Here is an 18,613-nt window from a genome sequence, read left to right on the forward strand (position 1 = left end):
CGTGGCGGCGGCGCGGCCCGCCCCTGTGGCCGCCGCGGGGGCGGGGCCTGGGCGGGGGCGGGGGGGCTGGTCCTCTCCAGCAGGGGGCGGGGAAGGGGCGTGTCTGAGGCGTGGTCTGGCCCTGTCGGGCAGGAGGCGGGGCGGGGCGGGGGCGGGGTCTGGGCCAGTCTGACAGGGGGTGGGGAAGGGACGGGGAAGGGGTGGGGCCTTGGGCGGGGCCTGGTCCTGCCGGCAAGGGGCGGGGCGAGGTGGGGCGTGGGCGGGGCGTGGGCGGCCTGGCCCTGGCGCCCAGGCTGCTGTGGTCGCTCCAAGATCCTACCTGTTTCCTCCTCCCGCTCGCCAACTGAGGCCGTCCCCCCAACTCTGACTGCATGGACAAAGTGCCTCTAGCCCAGGATTCAGGACGTGACCTCTCTCGGCATTAACAGCGTCTGAACTCTGGCTCTCTGCTAGACTGCGGGGGCGGGTCTGGAAGGTCCCTCGGTCCCCAAGATTGGATCTTTCCAGCGCCGCCCAAGAGGGGCAACTGGGCCAAGGCCCCACATGTGGGCTGATCTGTTTGAAAGTCATCCTCTTCCCCCGCCCCCGCCTAGAAGGCCAGTGCCGCCTAGAAGGCCAGTGCCCCTCCAGAAATTCCTGCCTCGAGAGGGAGGCCCTCAGAATACCGCCACACTGCTCCTGCGCCTGTCTACCTTCACAGGTGCACCTGTCTTCCCTCACATCTGCTAGACTGCACCTGTTCTATGCATTGTGGTCCACCAAAGACAAACAGTAACCCCCACGATGCGACATTTCTGTGTGACTGAATCAGACTTGGCTGCTGCAGGAAAGGCCCACCCAGAACCCCGCTGAGGATCGCTGAACTCAGAGGACTCCCCAAGCTCTCGATTACTGTGGTTACTGTTGAGCAGGGTGTTAGTTGGAGTACAGGGAATAACTCAAGGCTGGCACACTGCCTGGAAGACCACACTGCCATGTGTGAAATAAGTCACGATTTAAGACAAATAACCCAAGCATTCACCTATGCTTACCTTGTTGGCTGAAGGGGTCGGAAAATGCTTCTTGGAAAAAGATGGCCTCTGAGTTAGACCTTTACAGATAATTATTTATTAAAGGCTTGCTATGTGCATTCTCATGCAATCCCCTCAGTAATCCTGGAAAACAGGAGCTGTGATTTCTCCCATTTTATAAATAATGAAACTGAGGTCAAGAGAAGTGGAATAATTTTCCTGAGGTCCCACTGCTGAGCCCATTCTTCCATCTGGCTTCCTAGTATACTCTGTAGAATTTAGTTAGGTGATAAAATAGCCAATAAGTAATCCTTAACAGTTAATGGGTAACAAATCACTGATGAGAGGCAATTAAAATGTTTCAAGTAGATAGGATATGGGCACCTGGGTGGCTCAGTCAGTTAAGCCTCCGACTCTTGGTTTTGGCTCAGGTTATGATCTCACAGTTCATGAGATCCAGCCTTGTGTTGGGCTCTGTGCTGACAGCACAGAGCCTGTGTGGGATTCTCTCTCTCTCTCTCTCTCTCTCCCTCTCTCTCTCTGCCCTTCCCCTGCTCAAGCTCTATCTCAAAATAAATAAATAAACATTTTTTAAAAAAAAGAATAATATAGATATGATATTAAATCCATGGACTCTGGGGGAACCTGGGTGGCTCAGTCAGTTGGGCGTCCGACTTCGGCTCGGGTCATGATCTCACAGTTTGTGAGTTCAAGCCCCGCATTAGGCTCTGTGCTGACAGCCCAGAGCCTGGAGCCTGCTTCCAATTCTGTGTCTCCCTCTCTCTCTCTGCCCCTCCCCTGCTCACACTGTATCTCTCTCTCCTTCAAAAATTAATAAACTTAAAAAAATAAAAATAAATCCATGGACTCTGGTACATTAAACTTACTTTATGGTTTTGATTTATTCCAATTTATCTTTTCTTATTCATGTTTCATTAAAAAAAGTTTTGGTGATAGCAATTATAAATTTTTTTTACAAGGAAAATCAATTCATAAATTCAAAATAAACTGTATCAATGTAAAAGTAACACAATTAGAACTTTAATAGTACTGCTTCAGCATATTTTTAGATATGGAACCCTGTGAGATCAACATTCTTCTACCTACCATGTAACTATGAATCACTTCAAAATTGTTTTTAGCTACAATCTGTTACATATTTTAAAGAACTAAACAAATCAAGACCTAGGCTTTGATTATCATCACTTCTAAAAGTTATAAAAGAAAATATCTCATCAAAGAGTTCTAAATAAAGGCAAGTATTAAGAAATTTCAAACACAAATACACCCATGATCATTTTTATACTTTATTAGTATCATTTGAGGTCTTCAACAATTGGTTTCAAACTGAGATCTTCCCTGCAAAAAACTCTTCTGGGGAACCGAACTGTATTCTGGGCTATGAAAAAGCCACTTTTCTGATATGAGCTCAGATATGGATTCCCAGGGATTATTTGTGCTAAGAGACCCTCCTGCCAAGGGATGCCGGTAAATTGTGGTGATTTGGCCTTTTCCACCCTCACCTTTAGCTGAGAAAACCTTTTGCCGTGAAACCTTTACTACACCATCCATTTTACCCAAAGATAAAACCTTAGAGGAATAATCTTTCTTTTTCATTGAACCTCCTTTTCCTGGGCCAGTCCACGGCTCCACATTATCCTGTGTCTTCTGTCGGGTCTTCTCCTCAACAGAAATGGAAACGATGGGTCTCGAGACTTTTTTCCCTTTTCCAGAAGCACATTTTGATTTCTCTGAAATTATATGAGGTGCCAAGTCCATGCTTTTAACTCTCTGTAGGTTATGTGCATTCATGCATATCGCAGAGCTCACTGTATTAGAACTCTGAGCACTGTGGTAGTCTAATTTAAGCAAGTACTCCCATAATGAGGTGCCATTCCTAGAACCCTCGAAATATTGCTGACTCATGCCTTGAGGCCAACATCTTCTACTCCTGATCCACTCAATTTCCCTCAGAAGTCTGCAAAAGATCAGAAATCGTCAAGAGGCCACATGTGTCACGTGAATAGCCAGAAGCAGGTTTCTTTTTGAGACCCAGAACAGACACTCACTGCAGGATTCCATGGATTGACGAATGAGAAGATCCCAGGTAGGTCGCCCTTAAGTCAAGTGATCTGTACAGATAGCCCACTGCTTCAGTCATGACGTGATGACCGGAGTCATTAATGAATAACTGACCTGCTGGATATTTGAAAATAAGAATATTAGCATTTTTAAAAATTACTCCTGGTTTCACATACTTAAAAGAGAAGGATAAAAAAAATTATAAAAGATGGCACTGGGTGCTTGTTTCAGCAGTACATATACTAAAATGGGAACGATACAGAGAAGATTACGTGAACCATTCCATTATTTTTAAGAAAAGGGTGGCTCAGTCGTTTGAGCAGCCTACTTTTAACTTCAACTCAGGTCATGGTCTCACAGTTCGTGAGTTCGCGCCCCATGTCAGGATCTGAGCTGACAGTGCAAAGCCTGCTTGTGATTCTCTCTCTCTCTCTCTCTCTCTCTCTCTCTCTTTCCCCCTTCCCTGCTCATGTTTTCTTTCTCTCTCAAAATAAATAAATGAAAAAAAAAGATGGCATTAGAACATCATCTATTATAGTATTCCTGACAAAAACATTTAATCCAAGTCTAAATATAAGGAAACAATCAGATACAAATTGATTTTGGCTCAGGTCATGGTCTCAAGGTCATGGGATTGAAGGTCAGGCTCTGTGCTGACCATGGAGCTTGCTTGGGATTCTCTCTCTCCCTCTCTCTCTCTCTGCCCCTCCCTCTCGTGCATGCACACATGCACTCTCTCAAAATAAATAAAAATAAACGTTTAAAAAAAGGATATTTCCTAGAACACGTGGGGACACTTGAATATAAACTGCACATTAGATAACAGCCTTATGTAATGGTCAAATTTCCCAGATTTGATAAGTGTATCGTGGTTATTTAGGGGAACGTCCTTGTACTTTGAAGACACATGCTGAAGTATTTACAAACAGAAGTGTCATATCAACAACTGACATTCAAATAGTTTGGAAAAAAAATACGGATGGACATGCATGTATGAAAGAGAAAAAGAATGCAAATGTGGCCAAAAACGTTAACAATTGGTGAATATAGGCAAAGGGTCTATAGGTCTTCATTATATAAAGCCAGGTGCCACTGTCAATAATGTAATATAACTCTCTAAAATGTGTTTACATATATATATACATATATATATGACATCTACACACATATATATTAACAGTCTAAACTGCAAGTGGTAAATTTATTCATTTATTCATCTACTCATTTTACCCATTTATTCATTTACTCATTTTACCCATTTACAAGACCCATTTTAAGGAGCTGAATTTCTACCACTAGTTATAAACATAATGTAAGGCCAGTGCATACAGGACATCAATTTGGGTGTGTGACAAAGAGACTGCCAAGATCTTAAGGGTAAAAACCACCAGCCCCATATTAATAATAATAATAACAACAACGGTAAATTATGTGATTGCCATCCATCGGGCCTGTGTAATCCTAAAAGGTATAGATGATCATCATTTGTCTATTGTTTTCTCATTTAGCCTTTTGCTAGGACACACATCCACGTGGTTCAATGAAAATGTACAAAGCTATGAAGTAAAAAGCGTCTCTCCCATCTCGGTCCTCATCTGTGCAGTCTTCTCCTAACCCGCGTCCTTCCAGAGAACTTTTAGTGCATGTCTATTGTCTTTTAAAGAGGAGAAGACTGGAAGAAGTAACTAGCTCCCATTCATGATAGAAGAGTCCAAGGTCTGCTTCATCCCCAAGCCCGTGTCCTCCACTGACTGCTACACTAGGCTGCCGCTTCCCTCATCCTGGATTGTCCTTCTTCGGAGGACCAGCCGTGGCTTCTATTTGCAGAAATGTTCTCTTCTCTGTAGCTCTGCCTCATGAGTCATAACCCAGGTCTCAGAGTCTCATAGGGAGCTGTAGCTATTGGCTCTGCTTAGCAATCTGTGGCTATTTTTCTTCTTTTCGAATTATTTTCATAACTCCCTGTGATGTTATGTCTAGCAGAGCAGAAGGCACTTTCACAAGTGACCCTGCTCTGGATGGCCACGTTGCCTTGGTCTTAACTAACCTTACAAGGTAAAGAGAAGAAGAGAGCCAGAATGTCTCACGCGGCAGCTGAGCAAGAACTCATTCCCCGAGATCTTTTGGATGCCAATAACCAGGCCGCACAGAATGTTTATTCTGCCCAAAGCCCTTTAATAGGCTCCGACTTGCCACACAGACCAGCTACCACTGCCCCAACACACACAGTTTCCGGCTCCTGCTCCTCAGACTCCCTCCTGGCCACACATCTTGGCTCCTCAGGCCCCTGTACCCTCAGGATCCATTCTGCACCTGTATCTGTAGCTCTGACCTCAGACACAATCCAGTCCTCTCTTTCTGGCAACAAGTGTTGTAGCTTTCAGGAAAGGACAGCCTTGCCTCAGGCCCAGCCCCAGGCCATCCCATCCTCCCTTGGGATCAGTACTGGCTGGGCAGCACGACCTAGCCTGGTCAGTCCTCCCAGCCCAGGGAAGAAGACAGACCAGGATGGGTTCGTTTCAATTAGATGGAAGTCACCGAACCTCTTCTTACTTGAACTCTCATTCTCAATGGAGAGGGAATCTAACGTTAATTGGGCATTCTGTTGGGTCTTTCTGCATACATCATCGCATTTAATCTTCAAAATAACCCTATGGACATTATTACTATCACTTTTGGGCCAGTAAGAAAATTGAGACTCAGAGAGGTTCTGTCCAGAAACCAGCAGAACTGAGATTCAAAGCCAGGTCCCTGGGATCCAAGCACTATAACTTCTAGAGGTAGGTAAAGACAACACCGTTCTCCCTGTTGCAATGGATCCTTAGGAGATTTTCCATAAAAACATAGATAGGGAGGAAGCATCAGCTATCTTTTCATTTTGCACTTAGGGACAGAATATGAATCAGAGGTAAGAAAAGTGGGGGACAGGCCTACCAACTACGTTGAAAATCTGTCCTCAGATTTAAAAAATTTTTAATGTTGATTTTGTTTTTGAGACAGACAGCACAAGTGGGGGAGGGGCAGAGAGAGAGATACACACATAGAATCCAATGCAGGCTCCAGGTTCTGAGTTGTCAGCACAAAGCCCTATGCAGGGCTCGAATTCATCAACCACGAAATCATGACCTGAGCCAGAGTCGGACGCTCAACTGACTGAGCCACCCAGGCACCCTTATTCTCAGATTTTAAATGGTAAGTTCTCCTCATCCCCCGCTGCCAACTTTTTTACTGCTTATATTAAAAATAAAGTGGGGGACGCCTGGGTGGCTCAGTCGGTTGAGTGTCCAACTCTTGATTTTGGCTCAGGTCATGATCTCATGGGTCGTAAGATCAAGCCCCGAATCAGGCTCTGTGCTGTGGAGCCTGTTTGGGATTCTCTCTCCCTCTCTCTCTGTCCCTCTCCCACTCACTCACTCTCAGTCTCTCTCTCTGTCCAAATAAATAAATAAACATTACTAAAAGAATAAAATAAAAAATAAAGCGGTTACTATCTCCTCTAGAAAAAGAAAGCAAGATCTTTTATCCAAAGACAATCCTCTGCCCTTTTAAGTATTCTTCTAAAGTACAACCTTTTCTGGTCTGTATTCTACTACAATTTAAGCCTCCTGCTTCCTCTAATATTTGCTGTCACCTAACATGTGGGATTTTCCAATGCCAGCCCTGTGTTTACTTAATCCCCAGTCCATAGTTGCAATGCAGGTGGTTGCCACCAGCTAACAAGGAAGATCTCAGGTGTTGGTGGAGGTCCTCAGGAAATCGAATCAACTCTATGGACACTGCCCAACAGGGAGTCCCCCCTACCTGTGCACCTGTGTGGGAATGAATGGGCTAAGTAGAGACAATCCCCTTCTATGTTCTCTACCCGGAAGGTGTCCTGCAAATGTGAATGAGGAAAGAGGATTATGCATTGCCTAGAGGTTCTTTGTTGAAAGTTTTTTTGTTTGCTAAGTATGCATGTCCAAAGTTTCTTCCTCAGAAGTCCTTCAGTTTGAGAAACTAAGCTTGTTTCCTCATTCTTTCAATAAATGTGTGTCTACAAACATATTAGGGAGGGAGAAAGCTATCATTGTCTCAAAGTGAAATGTTGCAACTGGATGTCTCCATGGGCTTTCCATTTCTGCCCTGAAAGGAAACAATAAAAGAGGGTATGTGGGAGGGGAGAAGGATGGAGGGTGTCCTTCGCTCCGCCCCTCTCCACTGAGACCATTGGCAGGTCCGCTTACAGGGACCCGGCTGCACATGACAAGCAGCAACCTCTGCCCTCTGCCTCAGTACTGCATGAGTTCATTCCACCGATTCAGGGGCCTGTGCAGACCCCACTTTTGAGTAGAGGGAAAAAATTCATTGTTCTCTCTTACACAGGCTTTTGCCCCTACCACTCCACCAAAACTGAAGGTTCCCTGCGACCTCTGTGGCGCAAGGGTCTGCTCTCAAGTTGGTGGTCAGTTGTCAGCCCTGTCCTTTCTCAGCTTCCATGACTTTACCGATTCTCGGCCTCCTTCTAGAGCCATTCCTCATCTTTCACTACAACTCTTCCCTCTGCCCAGCCCTTAAATACTGGCATTCTTCCAACTTCTATCTCTTGCCATCTTTTTGTCTTATATTCTTCTTGGCTCTTTCAACCATTCTACCAGGTTGACCCACCAAGCATCTGCTAAGGACTCCAAAATATTTTTCTCCAGCTCAGTCTTCTAGCTCCTAAGCACCAGAGTCATATACTCTACTGCCTACTGAATGTCCCCACTCACATAAGAGATTCAAACTCAACATGCCCTAAATTAGCTCACCATGGATCCCACCCCAACTCTCAACCTATGCTTCCTGTCTTAGAACGTCAACAACTTCATCCACGCAGATGCAATCACCTCTGGTATGGCCATAAACTGGGGGATACCTTTGTTCCCTTCCCTCACCTCCCACATCCAATCAAGCACTGAAAACAGTTGGATTTACCTCTGAAATCTCAAATACAACCCTTTCTATTTCTATTGTCCTGGTCTCAGTTAACACAGGAGACTCTCCAGTCCTCTCTTACCAGCCCCATCCTCTATCAGCCACAGAGTATTAGATCTAAAATACATTTTTGGTGGGGTGCCTGGGTGGCTCAAGTGGTTAAGCATCTGACTCTTGGATCTCAGCTCGGGTCTTGATCTCAGTGTCGTGAGTTTAAGCCCTGAATTCAGCTCCACACTGGGCATGATGTCTACTTTAAAAAATGAAGTGAGAGTTGTTTTCTATGAAAAACAGGCTGAATGCCTTGGAATTCTTTCAAATTCCAGGGCAAGACAGCCATAAAGGGTGGAGGGAAGAAAGAGATAGCAACCTAGAAGGATCTTACACAAACCATGACAATTGTCCAAGTTCTCACCCTACAGAAACTAAAACTGGAAATTGTGGGTGATACATTTTGAGAAAGGTGACGGCTAATTCTAATCAGAGGACCCATTCTAAAAAAAAAAAAAGTCTTGATTCTAAATTTAAGAGTTTGAGGAAATAACTATTTATATGTGGAAGTTAAAATTGAAATGCATAGGATGCCTGAGTGGCTCAGTCAGTTGAGCATCCGACTTGATTTCAGCTCAGGTCATGATCCTAGGGTCAAGAGATTGAGCCCCAAGTCAAGCTCCATGCTGAGCATTCTCTCTGTCTCTCTTTCTTCCACCCCCACATGTGTGCTCTCTCTCTCTCTCTCAAGGAAAGAATAAAATAAAATTGAAAGGCAGTTTGTCTATGTCACTTACCTGATCTTTTGGATTAAGAGACCTAGTGCTATAGAGGACCACAGCTGAGCTGAGCATTGAAAACTCCTCTGAGGAGAGAGGACTGACTCACCGTATGGAAAGTCACCCACTAGAGCTTTTGTTTAATTTCTTCCTTCTAAATTTGACAGAGATGGTTGGCATTTCTTTTTTTAAAAGACTCCCAGAGAGAGGGAAGTAACGTGAACTTCATCTATCATACTTCTTTCAAAATAAACAATTCAGTACAGAACATTCAGCTTGATATTATGGGATATGAAAAGCCACACTCCCACTGAAATTATTTCTCAATAGGCGGATTTAAAACACTTATCAGAGGAGCGCCTGGGTGGCTCAGTCGGTTGAGCATCCGACTCTTGATCTCGGCTCAGGTCTTGATCTCACGGTTCATGGCATAGAGCCCCGCCTTGGGCTCTGCACTGACAGCATGGAGCCTGCTTGGGATTCTCTCTCTCTACCCCCTCTGCCCCTCCCCCACTTGTGCATATACGAGCTCTCTCATAAATACATAAACAAAAACACTTATCAGAGAAGGAGAACAGTAATACGGTTCTGTGTCAGAGGTAGCCTGGAACATAAATCACAAAAATCCTCTTTTCATAGTCAGGATTTGTACTAAAATCTCCAGAATTAACAGTTTTATCAGGTTAAGATTTGTCTTGAAACTGGATTGAAATTGAGAGGAGACAAGCTGTACAGGATATATTACACAGAAAGACTTCATTTTTGAATAAGTGTCTCATAAAACCATGACCAGAAGAGGAAACAAAATGTAGAATTTATTGCCCCACAGACTGTCACCTCAGATTCTCCGATTAACCAAACTCAGTTCAGGCTCTTCTTAGCTCTTTTTCAACCAGGCCTCACTTTGGGCTTCTGTGTTCATCTCTGCGTTGTCCAGTTTTAGCAAGAATCCTCCTAAGTCAGTTTAGCCATCCTCAGTGACTGATCACCCTGGACATCAGGTTCCTCAGTCCCCATCACAGCCCAGGTGAGGCCTGCCTTCAGCAAGAGCCCTGTTAGGTTCATTGAGCCCAAATTCCTTATATCGGACGTTTCCTCTCGGTGAATTTTCTATCCATTGACTCCCTCCCTACTCCTTGGCTATAAATTCTCACTTGTCCATGCTGTATTCAGAATTGAGTGTACTTTTGTACTGAGGCCTCTTTCCCCTATTGCAACAGTCCTAAATAAAATGTTCTTACTGCTTTAAGGTGCAGCAAATACTTGTTGAATGAATGAATGAATGAATGAATGAGTGAATGAATAAATGTATGATAATGATAACACAAGTAATTAACATTTAAAATGCCCTTAATGGGGCTCTTGGGTGGCTCAGTTGGTTAAGCATCTGACTCTTAATTTTGGCTCAGGTCATGATCTCACAGTTCAGGAGTTTGAGACCCACATCAGGCTCTGTGGTGATAGTATGGAGCCTGCTTGGGATTCTCTCTCTCTCTCTCTCTCTCTCTCTGCCCCTCCTCCACTCATGTGCACACATGCATGCATGCTCTGTCTCTAAAAATAAATAAATAAAGGTAAAAAAGTTAAAAAACATTCAATCAAAGGTAGGCCCATGTGAAAAGCCATTTGTGATTTTCAGTCACGTGTTACTCCAGGGTCACAGGAATAAGTATGAAGAGGCTATTCCTATACAAACAGTGTCTTACAACAGAATGGGCAGGAAGGGAAGCCATGCTGACAAGACAGGGTCTAGCCAGGCACGGTGTCCCACCCACAAGAGATTGAGAGACGGATGGAAAGACTTCTAGAAGATGGAAAGACTTCTTTCCATTATGGACTGAGTGTGTCCTCCTCCCAAATTCTTTTGCTGAACTCCTAACCCCCAACAGGATGGCATTCAGAGATGAGGCCGTTGGGAGGTAAGTGGGTCATGAGGGCAACCCCCTCATGAATGGGATCGGTGCCTCATAAAATGGGTGTCCGTCCTCCCACCATGTGAGGACACAGTGAGAAAACAGCTGTCTATGAACCAGGAAGCAGGCTCTCTCACAAGTCTATTGCCACCTGATCTTGGACTTCCCAGCTTTCAGAACTGTGAAAAACAGGTATCTGTTGTCTAGGCCTCCCTGTCTGTGGTATTCTGTTACAGCAGCCCAGACAAAGATGCTTTCCTGATAAGACAAGGTAAACAAGACGCTTACATAGTCAACAGGAGTTACCTGCTTCAAAATGAAGGCATTTTTAAAATAAGCCAAGTATGCAGGTCAAAGGGAAAGGTCACCCTCTTCTAATAGAAATATGTCAGCAATTACTTAATTTACACAAGGTGTCACTTAGGCTAACGCTCAGCTGCTTCCTGACGAGTGAGGAATTGGTGAAAGTCCCTGCATTTTCCTTTATTCGTATCACTTGTTTATAATATTCAATTGCTTGCTTCCTTTGGCATCTAGAAAAGAAAAATTTAATTAAAGGTTTGCATTCATTCATTCATTCATTCATTCAACAAACATTCAGGGCTGGGGCTCAAAGATGAGTAAAACTAATCCGTGTCTCAGAGAATTTCCTAAGGTAGGAGCAGAGGCTGAAGAGTGAAACAAAGGACCGGCCATTCATGAAGGGCACTAAGTGCAAACCTAAGGGTTCGGGGCTTTCGTGGTGCAAAATCTCCATTAAGAGTATGATGTGATCTAACATGCATTGTAGAAAATTCCCCTGGATGGACAATGTGGAGGAGAGACTGCAGCAGGTAAGGCTACAGTCAGGGAGGCCAGTCACTCCAAGGGAAGAATGAGGGTCTGAGGTGATGCAGTGACCCCCAGACGAAAAAGGAGATCCACTGAACCTGGGCGTTACAGTGAATGTTGTGGCCCTGGTGCTGGGATCATTGGGGCATCGCCCAGTAGAGTGACATGGTTAGAACCTGAGCTCTCAAGTTAGACAGGCCTGGTAGTGACATGGAGGTTAGTTAGGCATAGAGCTCTGCAATCAGACTGCCTGGGTGGTAATCCTGGCTCGACCACTTAAAGCTGGGCAAGCATCCTAATCTTCTGAACCTCAGCTTTCTCACCTTCAAGATGAGCTCAACAGAACTGTTTTGAGGATTTGACGAGAAAACGCATGCAGTCTTTAGTATAGTGACTGATCATAAATACGATCAAGATGACCCCGTGGTGTCTGCACTGGGTGAAACAGAAGACGCGTTTCATCAGGAAGAGAGGGTGGACGTGTTCAGTCTTGAGAATGTGGACTCGGAAATGCCCAAATACTTTGGAATCTCAAGTGGAGACACCCAATAGATGATAGGTCTAAGAGGAACATGACGGCAGGCGGCCAGCACCTTATGGCTGAAGCTCTAGGCACAGGTGAGGTTGGGGGGCTAAAATTGAGACCAGCGTCCAAGCACAGTGTCCATGAACTGAACCCAAGGGAGCACCATCATTTGAACAAGAGTCAGTGAGAGAAAGAGGAAACCCACAAAAGAACTGAGAAGGGATCATCAGAGAAGAGATCCAGGAGGGAGGGTATCTCAGGCACCAGGAGAGAGTTGTTTCCAGAAGGGAGTCATCAGCACAGTCCTTACCTCAGCATGAGAAGGCCAACAAGATCAAAAAGTACAAAGGGACACATGTAACATGTTCCTGATGACATTCACTGGAGTAGAGAAAATGGAGCTGGATGGAGGTAGACGTTCAAAGACAGTGAATGGGAAGTCAGGAAGAAACTTGACCTTGAAAAGGTGACTGATGAAAGGGTAGCTGCTGATGAGTGGATACAAAGTCAAGAAAGAGTAGATGACATTTATTTTACTGAGAACATTTACTGTTCCTCTTAAGACAGCTTATTCACTCTTCTCTGTCCTGTTGCTTTTAATTTAACCTCCTTTTTCCAGCCCTCCCCACCCCCATGCTGCAAGGCCCTCAGGATCCCACGGATCATTTCTGTAGTGCATGAGCGCTGTCTCGAGGGCACCTGGCCACCGGGACAAAGGATCTACACATGTGTGAGAGGGGAGGCGAGTCGCACAGCAAAATATCTCCTGGTCTTAACTAACGCTAAGAAAGATGTGGTCACCTAAGGACAACCTTCCACAAGGAAAAAGGCTTCCTGTTATTCCAGAAGGTTGATCATTGCTAATGAGACCTGGGCAAAAGGCATCCAAGTATGGTCAGGCTGTCCGCCGCAGAGGCCCCCCTGTGGAACGGACTAGCAATATTAAGCGTCTGTGATTCACACCCCACCCGCTGTGGACTTGTGATGGGGCAGCCCCAAGCAGCATGGATGACTCAGTCAGTATGCTAGTGTTTAGATTTTTCTTTTGCAAGGCATTGGTTTCACTGTCAAGCTGTTTGCTTCTCTAAAGAAAGGCCGGTCTCTGTTCACAGGTGCGGGTCTTAAGGGGGAACGAAAGGAGGCTTATCTGGTATCCGGCACCTAAACAATTACCTGATGCGGAGCAAAATAACAATACTAAGAACCCCATTTAATGAGCCCTTTTGGAATGTGCCAGGCTTTCTGCTAAGCGCTTCACAGACGGGATCTCTTAGTCCTCACAGTCACCCTGTGAGGAAGACACTATCCTCACTCTCATTTTACCAACGAGGAAATGAATGGGACAGCACCTGTAAAGTTAACCCTAACTACGTGCTCATTTGGGCTACGCTTTTGAAGGTGAATACTCCAAAAAAGACTAAGTGCCCATTGGCAACCTCTCATCCCTCCAGGGAGCAAAAGTGGGAAGAGGTTGCCTGCCTGGGGAGAGGTAAGACGGAGAACAGAGAGCGGAGGGACAGAAACTACGAAAACTCCACAACTTTGTAATATAACCTAGAGCATCTCCAGCCTTCTGGTTGGCTGACTCGGCTCTGAGAGGGTGTGAGCCAGAGCCAAAGGAAGGGTGGGGTGTATCAGCGTCTGGACTCACACAGAACCTTCTCTCACACCCATCTGTCGAGAGAAGTGGTAGATGCTAACCCGGCAGATGCTAACGCTGATTCCACCCATAGGATGACACCTATACCCCTCTCCCAAACACAGGAACTGACAAAGAATCTCTCCTTGACCAAACTCCACTCATGGCCTTCTCACTCTTTCTCAAACAGGCCTTAACTTTTGGATGTCTGTGTTCATTTCTGCACCGTCCAACTTTAGCAAGAATCCTGATAAGTCCGTTTAAAGAGGACTCCCCGCCCCCTGATGTCTGATCACTGTCAAAACCGGGTTCCTCATTCCCCATCATACCCCAGGTGAGGTCTGATCATGCCAGCCTGCTTTCAGCAAGCATCCTGTTAGGTCGGGGGCACCTGGGTGGCTCAGTCGGTTGAGCGTCTGACTTCAGCTCAGGTCATGATCTCACGGTTCGTGAGTTCAAGCCCCACAGGGCTCATTGCTGTCAGTGCACAGCCTGCTTGGGATCCTCTGTCCCCCTCTCTCTCTGCCCCTCCCCCACCTTTGCTCTCTCTCAAATATAAATAAACATTAAAGAAATTTAAGAAAACATTAAAAAAATAATAAGGAATCCCCTTAGGTCCATTGAGCTTGAATCCTCCTCACCCCCGATGTTTCTTCTCAGCAATTTTCCATCCACCGATCCCCCCCACACACAACTCTTTGTATTGGGGGTTGTGTCCAATCTCTCCCCCTGCAAAACCTCACTGCAGGACCTGAAAAAAAGTCCACCTTATCTTTCTTTAACAAGTGTTACTGAGACAGGAAAAGCAAAGGGACTCCATGAGAGAAAAAGTTGTGTTTTTTTCCTTCTTTTCTGGCTTTTACTCTTGCTAGGACCTGCACCCCTACCCACTCTACACATGCCTCGGAAGGCAAAGAGCATATGTCCTCCTTGCCAGGGACAAGGAATTAATGATTTCTCAGGAATAGATAATATCTAAGGACAGGCCGGGCGAGAATGACCAGAAGAAGCCATCACGGGTACTCCAGACCACCAGCCCTAGACATCTCCACGCCAAGGACCCCTGGCTCCAAGAACTAACACCTGGGCCCTCATCTTTGATCTAGCTGGTTCCTGGATGCCTGAGGGGACACTTACACCAGACCGCCAACCTCAGTAAAAACTCCCAGACCCCAAGCAAAAACGAGACTCGTGCTCTTTTCCTTTCCGAGTCTCCTGGACACCCCATCTATCTGTCTGTCTCTCTCTCTCTCTCTCTCTGTCTCTCTATATATATATATATATATATATATATTTTTTTTTTTTTTTTTCAGTAAATTATGCTTTCACCTCCTGCTGGCTCACGTTTGATTTCCATCCTGCCTGAAGCCAAGGACCCCTTAGCTGGTCTCACAGTACCCTGCTCTGGGTCCCTGGGCCAGACCTGCCCTACATCATTATGAACAGTTTTTTCTCTAACAGCCTTAACAATGCCTTGTGTGGGGAGCAGAAGGAAAGCCCCAAGCATCACAGGAGAGGAACTCGGGACTTCCCGAGCGAGGAGAGGAGAAGGAAAACACAGAGGGAAAGCCTGGGTCTTCCAGGAGGAGACCCATGGGGTGTGGCCCCACAGACAATGGAGCTGAGACCTGCACAGAGTCAGGATATAAATACAGTTAACCCTTGAACCACGCTGTTGGCGGCGGGGGGGTGGAGAGGGACACCAACCCCTGTGCAACTGAAAATGTGCATATCTTTTGACTCCCCAAAACTTTAATAGTAACATTTACAGTGTTACTTACAGTGTTAAGTAAGTGTTACTGATAACATAAGCAGTCAATTAGTACAGACTTGTATATCATACGTATTGTATATACTGTACTCTTATAATGAAATAAGCTAGGGAAAAGAAAATGTTATGAGGAAAATCATAAGGAAGAAAAAAATGCATTTACAGTCCTGTACCATATTTATTTTTTTTAAATCCATATATAAGTGGATCCACACAGTTCACACCTGTGTGGTTTGAGGGTCAGCTGTACATCTTCCTCACAAGGCCTGGGAGTGATTCAGGGAAACACAACAACATCACACTCCTTTGTATTTTTCCTACTGCAAAAACTTCTACACAATTCCTGGGCCAAGAGGTCCTTTCAAATACATTACAGTCAGTGTCCTGACAGACAGGGACAGAACTCTCAGGTTTCTGAACAAGGCTGCAGTCAGAGAAGTGAGGCACCCTTGAGGGGTCAACCCCAGACCTCCCAGCCACTGGTATTTTGGTGGGGGGCGGGAGGGGGGAAGAGAAGACACGCTACTTGGAACATTTGGTATAAACTTACCTTTCACTCTCTTCCGGTAGAAAAGATAGTAAATCTGCTAAAAATTCCATAATTTCTCCAACTAGGATATTTTTCTCACCAAACAAACTTCTCCTGATATTTAAGCATTCTTGAAGTCTCATTTTTGCAAGAGACGTGTCTCCAGCAGTAAATCTGAGAATAAAATGCATGTGTGTCTTTGCTGGGTACGATATTATTGGCTACTTCATTGTACTATCAAAGGTAATTCTTACAAACATCTTTTATTTTATACAGAAAGAAACAGAACAGCAGAGCAGTTTGTAATATAGAGATTCAAGACCTTCACAGTGACTTATAAAGAGATAAGTGAATATCTTATAAGAAACTAGACACTATTCTCAACCCGATCACTATCGACACTTGGGCTAGGTACTATGTTGCTGTCTTGTGTATTGTATAATGTGTAGCATCATCCTGGCCTCTACCCACTAGGTGTCAGTAAGAACCCCTCCAAATGCCTCCAGACATTACCAGAGGTGCCCCGAGGAACAAAGTCACCCCTGGTTGAGAACCACAGAAGCAGAGGATAGAAATGCTAACATTTAGCATTTCTTCACCCAGTTAGATGGAAAATGGATTAACAAGTGTGGCTTAAAAATCTTAATCTTGGGGCACCTGGGTGGTTCAGTTGGTTAAGAGGCTGACTCTTGATTGCAGCTCAGGTCATGATCTCACGGTTCATGAGTTCAAGCCACACATCGGGCTCCGTGCTGACAGCGTGGAGCCTGCTTCAGATCCTCTGTCCTCCTCTCTCTGCCCCTCCCCCACTCAGGCTATATTCTTTCTCTCAAAAACAAATAAATGTTAAAAAAAAAAAAAGAATATTAATCTTAACAATAAAAACTAGTACAGAAAACAATAATTTTTCAAGAAAAAAATTCGTGTTTACCTCAGAACACCTTCGGTGTATTTCATGGTAGCCTGGTCACAGGGGTTGTTGTCCAAAAAGCTGGAAGTTTCAGTAGCACATTCCAAAATATGATTTTCTTTTAAGTACTTTTCACTTGCTGACTTCACCAGGTTGTTCAGCACTCTGCCTGCAGAGAATACATTTTGGCAAAGAAGACGATGCTTAAGGTTTTTTTGTTCTACAAAAGAGTTAAGATGTCAAGAGGCAGAGCATTTAACATCATTTCTTCATCACTGCCAATGGCCAGGATTTTCTTAATAAATCAGTTCCTGGCCTACATTGCACAGGGCTTGGTTTTCATACAACGAATTTGTGTGTGCACAGCAATTACAAGGCTGAAGAGCTAAGACAACAGATTGGAACCGAATTCTGAGACCGTTTTGCAAATGAATAGATCAGAAATTAAGTAAGAATATGGATCATCACTGTGGTAGCCAAGTCCTACAGAAGGCAGCCAGCACAGTCTTGCAGTAGTAATAAAATGATAAAGCTTACAACAAGAAGCACATGAATTAGCCCTATAAATCCAACTAAGAAATCATGAGCTATCCCTAGATACACACTGCCTTGGGGATGTACCTTCTGCAAAGGCCCAGCATCTTGCTCCTTTATTGAGAGTTATATATTCTGACACTAATACAGAGTCCTAAAATGCAGAAAGGATTTTCTAAGCCCTACTTTGTTAGGAAGAGAAAAAGCCCCAACAATGTTCCCAGAAGGCATTAGTCCAGCATTGGTGGCAATAAAGAAAATCAGACTTAACTCCCTGTGCTACGGAATTCAGTTGTGATTATAGAGGATTACCATGAAACCGTCAAGAGGCATCTTTCCCATCATCAGTGGGACCACATTCACTGCCCCACCCCCACCTCACCCAGTGCCTCACGTCTTTCACTTGGGCATCAGGGAGGGATAGAGCCATGTACCCAATCTCCCAATGTCCCCTCTCACCCGCATGTAGTCCATTCTCCACACCGCAGCAAAAGTGGTCTCAAAACAGAAATCGGATGATGCCATCCCCAGCCTAACTCTCTGTAACGGCTTCCCCCTCACTGAGAATAAAATCCAAATGCTTGCCCAAGGCCCGACACAATTCGGGCCCAGCTGTCTCCTGCCCTTTGCTCAGGGAGGCTCTTCCCATGGCTAGCACAGGCCAAGCCCCTTCCCACCCCAGGGCTCTGCACATGCTGTCTCCTTTGCCAGGACCACATGTCTCAGCTTAAATGCCCTCTTGACCCTTCAGAGGCAGACCCTCCCCCTGCTTAAGCTCTCTACCTATGGCTCCTCTGTGTCTTCCATTGTATTTATTCCAACCTGCAATCATTGTGTGTTACCTGTCATCTCCATTAGAGGGCAATGTTGGTGACTGTCCTGTTCACTGTACTGGGTTCAGCAGAGCCCTGGGTGCATCGCAGGTGCTCAGTACACAGTTCTTGAATGTATGAGCTCTGGCCAGGCTGGAACCCTTGTCCCTCTCCCTTTATCTGCTCTCTTGGGCCCTGAATCCCGGCCTGACTCTTGTCAGAAGCCTGGAGCTATGGTGGGTCCCCATCAAATTTGCTGATAAGGACAATGATCTACCCCCAAGCATCTCTTTTCAGCGGGACCCCACCCCTCCTGCTGGTTTGACCTCCTTG

At 45.2% G+C, this 18,613-nt stretch overlaps 1 protein-coding gene across 1 annotated transcript in view; it reads right to left on the minus strand.

The window, feature by feature from the left end:
• Positions 1 to 2,310: 2,310 nt before the first annotated feature.
• The window catches only part of LOC106971877 (putative tetratricopeptide repeat protein 41), a 60,495-nt gene continuing 44,192 nt past the window's right edge, over positions 2,311 to 18,613 (minus strand). Inside the window, 7 exon segments of the mRNA XM_053199637.1 lie at positions 2,311 to 2,348; positions 2,351 to 2,988; positions 3,080 to 3,209; positions 11,128 to 11,261; positions 16,046 to 16,198; positions 16,956 to 17,103; positions 17,903 to 17,966. Coding sequence (XP_053055612.1) covers positions 2,311 to 2,348; positions 2,351 to 2,988; positions 3,080 to 3,209; positions 11,128 to 11,261; positions 16,046 to 16,198; positions 16,956 to 17,103; positions 17,903 to 17,966 — 1,305 coding nt within the window.

This window comes from Acinonyx jubatus, chromosome B4 (assembly GCF_027475565.1).
Source record: "Acinonyx jubatus isolate Ajub_Pintada_27869175 chromosome B4, VMU_Ajub_asm_v1.0, whole genome shotgun sequence".
Lineage (NCBI taxonomy): Eukaryota > Metazoa > Chordata > Mammalia > Carnivora > Felidae > Acinonyx > Acinonyx jubatus.